Source organism: Cyprinodon variegatus, unplaced genomic scaffold (genome assembly GCF_000732505.1).
Source record: "Cyprinodon variegatus isolate N-32 unplaced genomic scaffold, C_variegatus-1.0 Scaffold239, whole genome shotgun sequence".
Lineage (NCBI taxonomy): Eukaryota > Metazoa > Chordata > Actinopteri > Cyprinodontiformes > Cyprinodontidae > Cyprinodon > Cyprinodon variegatus.
Genome location: NW_015150692.1, coordinates 1,042,014 through 1,047,122, shown reverse-complemented (window position 1 = coordinate 1,047,122; position 5,109 = coordinate 1,042,014). Strand labels below are relative to the sequence as shown.

The 5,109-nt window shown below is 37.9% G+C and overlaps 1 protein-coding gene across 1 annotated transcript in view; it reads right to left on the bottom strand.

Annotated features, from left to right (window-relative positions):
* Positions 1–878: 878 nt before the first annotated feature.
* LOC107089116 (zinc finger protein 121-like) overlaps positions 879–5,109 on the bottom strand; it is a 5,690-nt gene continuing 1,459 nt past the window's right edge. Inside the window, exon 2 of the mRNA XM_015381684.1 lies at positions 879–4,141. Within this exon, the coding sequence (XP_015237170.1) occupies positions 2,718–4,141 (1,424 nt within the window). The 3' untranslated portion in view covers positions 879–2,717. The remainder of the gene's footprint in view (positions 4,142–5,109) is intronic.

Below are 5,109 nucleotides of genomic sequence, written 5' to 3'. Positions count from 1 at the left end.
AATTTGTCAAGGGGAATAATTTAAATTGTTTCCCTATGCAGTATTGTTCAGTGACACAGAGGATATAATAAGTGGAACAGATTCTTTCAAATTTATAACTGCATTATCTGATAATGATCCACTAAAGTGAAACCTTCTTTTAGGAGAGCGGAACGATATTTATTCTCCAGGTGCACACTATCTATATTTTTAAAACACGTTACAGTGCAGTATTTTATTATTTTTTTTATTCTAAGGTCCACATTTGTGTGACCATTTTTTCTATAATCTTTTTCCTGCTGTAACATCAGAATTTCCCCATTGTGAGACAATGAAGGGGTTTTCCATTCTATATGTCAGCACAAGTTCCAAGTATGAAGATGAGAATGTAGAGGGACTATTCACATTTAGAGCAAATCTAAGTTAGGATTAAAGGCTGCATTTAAGCCATCACCTTTAATGTAGGCAATTATGTTAAAATCAGCCGCTATAATCAACTTGTCAGAGTTTAACACTGAATCAGGAAGGAACTCTGAAAACTCAGTACAATTCTTTGAGCTGATTGGGTAAGTCAGTAAGTGGCACATGCCTCTATGTACAGTTTTTAGCCAATCACAGCAGCTGTAGCCTATATTGCATAGGCTACAGCTCAAGAATGTATGACATTCTTGAGTTGTTTCACAACTAGCCGAGTTAACGGATTGATCAAACTCATCAAATCTGGTCGGGAGGAATGTGGAAACATGTTTCCCATTAATAAAGGTTAAAATCTTGTTCTTTTGTTTTTTTTTATTTTAAAAAGAATGTATTCCAGTGACAGCTTGAGATGGGCACCAGCACCCCTCGTGACCCCAGCAGGGAGAAGCATGACGGGAAATGGATTGATTCTTTTAGTTGCCTTTATTTAAGAGTCAACTGACAGGAAATAAGGAGGTCAGAGAGGAAAGACATGCAACAAATGTTGACAGGCGTTGACGTTGAATACCGATCAGAGCCAAGCCTTTTGATGGTGATTTCAACCCAAGTGACTTGTTGAGTTGTTTGACCCGGGTCAGTGAGCAGTTCCCAGATCCACTAAAAGCCGATAGTTCGCAAGCTTACATGTTTGGTGTTTTTTGGCCAGTGGGAAACGGGTATTAGAATGTGCTTCCAAGTATTGATGTCAAAGAGACATATTTGAAATCGGCATTATAATACATCAACACATCACTTTCAAGTAGAGCTTAGTTACATAATTACATACTAAAATAAATAGTAAAACATTTTCAAAAGCCTAAAATGTATAGAGCAAAGCAGTAATGATTTGAAAACAAAAAATGAGACAAAGTATAAAATAAAACATAAAAACTTAGTTGGAAAAGTTTGCTCAAAACTGACCTGAGAACTGGATGGAAACCCAAATAACCACATTTTGCATTCCCTATCAGTAACAATTTCATTGAAAACAGATTAAGCCTTAACATCATCAGAACTTAGGTCATGCCAGTTTAAAGGGATATTGTGTAACAATTTCTCTTTTTTTAACTGTCTGAAATCAAAGATTGCATTTAAAAAACAATTTTTACCTTGCAGACACTTCAATGTAATTAAGAGGCGGCGTTGAAGATCATTTGGAGATGCTAACCCAACAAGTGAAAGTCTGCACTACAGCAGTGTAATGCGGGACAGTGCATATGAAGCAGCGAGCAACGGTTTCACCATCTCCAAAAAAAGTGAAAAAGAGAACTTAAAACACGACAAAACCAGAGACACCAAAAACCAAGAACGAACATGAAGCAAACATTCCTCAGGTGGAAGGTGTTAGTAAAGAAGAGATTTTAAACGGGATGCTGAAGTTAGAAAGTTTCTCCTTGACAAGTGATCTGTACTGCCTAAATTAGCGTAAAGCTAACTTTTTCCATTCAGCTAAATTAGGCAGCGTCGCTTGTTACTGTACAAGGCATAAAAGTAGATCTTGCAAACATACCAATCTTCATAAAGAATTGTAGGTTTATGTATGTTTATTAGCTTTCAAAGCCACGGTGAACGCTGCCTTTTTGTCCCAGTAAATGAAAATGAGACTTTTCACTTGGGATGGTATAGCTTTATCTGAGCTTTTGAAGCTTTTTGAGTCATGGCAGCCATCATTGCTGCAATATGTGTTTGAGGCAGTAACGCACTATAGCAGTGGTCTTTTGCATGCAATACTTCACAACTAGATGACAGTATATCTTACACAATATCCCTTTAAGAAATCATCATGAACAAAAACAGACAGCATTGACTTCTCTTCCATAAAATTATCTCTAGATCAGGACTTTAGTGGGATTTTTTAGGGGGTCTGGTATGACTGCTTCAGTCCTTTTTTGTCAGAATAGAAGGCCACTTCAATTCAATTCAGTTTATTTCTATCAATCCCTCACACTAAGCATACTTTGTAAAGCACTCCTTGTAAAAAAAAAAAAAAAAAGAAAGAAATTACTAGTTAGTTTAAATTTAAATTTTAAATGCATGTCAGGGTCTAATGAGGACTACTCATTATTGTGCCTTCCTTCATGTGGTAATTAAATGTCGATAAAGCTTTTCCCACATATTTGACATAAATGGTTCTCAATTGTTTCGGTGTTCTTGTAAGCATTGAAATTACTACTTTGAGATAAACTTGTTCCACACGTCTTCCACGGAAAAGGCTTTTCATCCAAGTGGGTTGTAATAGTGTCATTTAAATAACCAGTCTGAAGGAAATATTTTCCACATGTCTAACATGGAAAAGGTTTCTCATCTGTGTGGGTTCTGATGTGATCATTTAAACGACTCAAGCGTGAGAAACTTTTTGGACATGTTTTACATGGAAAAGGTCTCTCTCCAGTGTGGGTCCTTATGTGCTCCTGTAAACTACCAGTACATGAGAAACATTTTCCACATATCTTGCATGAAAAAGGCCTTTCACCGGTGTGGGTTCTGATGTGAACATTTAAATTATAAACTTTAGAGAACCGTTTTCCACATGTCTCACAAGAAAAGGGCCTCTCACCTGTGTGAGTTCTGATGTGAGTATTTAAATCACAGATCTGAGAGAAACTCTTTCCACACATTTTACATGGAAAAGGTTTCTCACCTGTGTGAGTCCTGATGTGGTATTTTAAACTACTCATCCGAGAAAAACCTTTCCCACACGTCTTACATGGAAAAGGTCTTTCCCCAGTATGTGTCCTGATGTGATCCTTCAAACTTCGAGTACAAGAGAAACTTTTTCCACATGTCATACATGGAAAAGGCCTCTCACCTGTGTGGGTTCTGATGTGAGCCTTTAGATTGTGAACTTTAGAGAAACTTTTTCCACATGTCTTACATGGAAAAGGCCTCTCACCTGTGTGGGTTCTGATGTGAGAATTTAAATCACAATTTTGAGAAAAACTTTTTCCACACGTCGTACATGTAAAATGTTTTTCACCTGTGTGGCTTCTGTAATGGCGTTTCATGGTAGACTTATTCATATAGGATCTCCCACAAATGTCACATTGGAAAGACTTTTTGTTTGTCTCAATTTGAGACCGAGTCTCAGACCCATTGTAGCTGCATCCTTCCTGAACTTTAGTCTCAACTACATGAGAGAATTGAAAGGAAAGCTCCTCAGTTATTGGTTCTCTTTCATGCAAATCCTCTTCATGAAGAGTAAAAGTCTCCATCAAACTATTGGACTGCTTCTGGACAAGCTGCTCCTCCTCCCGACTGTTGTGTAGGTCCTTCTGGTCCTGTGTAACTGATAAATGTTCTAGTAGCCATTGTTCATGTTTAGGTAGTGAATAATTCATTTCTTCCTTTAACTCAAGCTGTGGAGATTCTGCTACCTTCTCATCCATTTTGCTCAACTGAGGTCTTGGCTCATTGTGGTCCTCCATCAGTTGCAAATCTGGTTCCTTATTTTTTTCTGTAGCCCATGTGAACTCGGGTTCCACATTTTCTTCTTTGATCAATGGAGAAACTAGATGTTCTTCTTCCTCTTTAACACACAATGGTCCTGGTTCCCTAAATTCTTTAATAAGAGGAGAGGAATGTTTTGGTTCCACCTGATCATTTCCAGTCCATTGGGCTACTACTTCACCTTGGTTATGACTGGACGAATGGCCATGTTCGGTGGTCAAAGTTTCCACCTGACTGGATCCATATTGCTCCTGGAGTTCTGTGGAGGACAAATATTAATCATTAAAAATATCTGATTATCACTTTTACAATGCATTGCTTGTTAAAAGCCTTAGGGAACATTTTGATACAAATTTACTAAATTCGTGGGTAATTGGTCGTGTTCTGTTAGGAATTTTCTAGATTTCCTTAGGAGGGTAAAGGTGCATTCAGAGAAAATAACATAAAGATAGAATTAAGGAATGCTCTCAAGAGGTTTTATGTGGCTTTAAAAAAAGCCATTTTAATTTTGCCCTGGAAATACTGTTTGTGTCCTCCCTCATCTCCAGCACAGGTAAAATCTATCACTACCCAGCATCAGTGATTCTGCGTGGATAGAGCTACAAAGAAATACCGTGTCTGGATGAATCTGACAGTCATCCAGATGCAGCTCTGGATGGAACAAAGTGGACTCTTTTTGTGCTTCCAGGGCTTTTACAAAAATTGATGGTACTCCCAAGCAGATTCAAAAGCTGATCATAGAGTAAAATCTAGCAGCAAGTTAAGTTTCACCTGTGCTTTTATTGTGAAATACCGACAGTGAGACCTTGACAAGAAATGGCGCAATGTTGCCAAGGGTAACAGCAGGTCACTGGAAAAAGTTGATCATTTTTATATATTTCAGAGCTTAATGGGGTGAAAGTTGATCTCTGGATGACCTAAAAATGTATCTTTAATACCCCTGAAACAACAGTAGCACACATGATCTTTTTTAATTTTTTTAATTTCATTTTTACAAATGACCATTTTAACTGCAAAAGCCAACACTAATGAAACACTAGCCATTCATTCTATTTGCTAGTTTTTCATCTATGAGGGGTGTCACCTTTATGCAGCTAAAGCTCCTTCAATTTGATGATGCGGTCCAAGGTGTAAATACTGTGCATCTGGAATGCAGGGCGGTGAACTACCTGCGTGGCTCGCGGAAATCACCGGACACTGTGTTCGGTTTGAATGCACCACTACAGG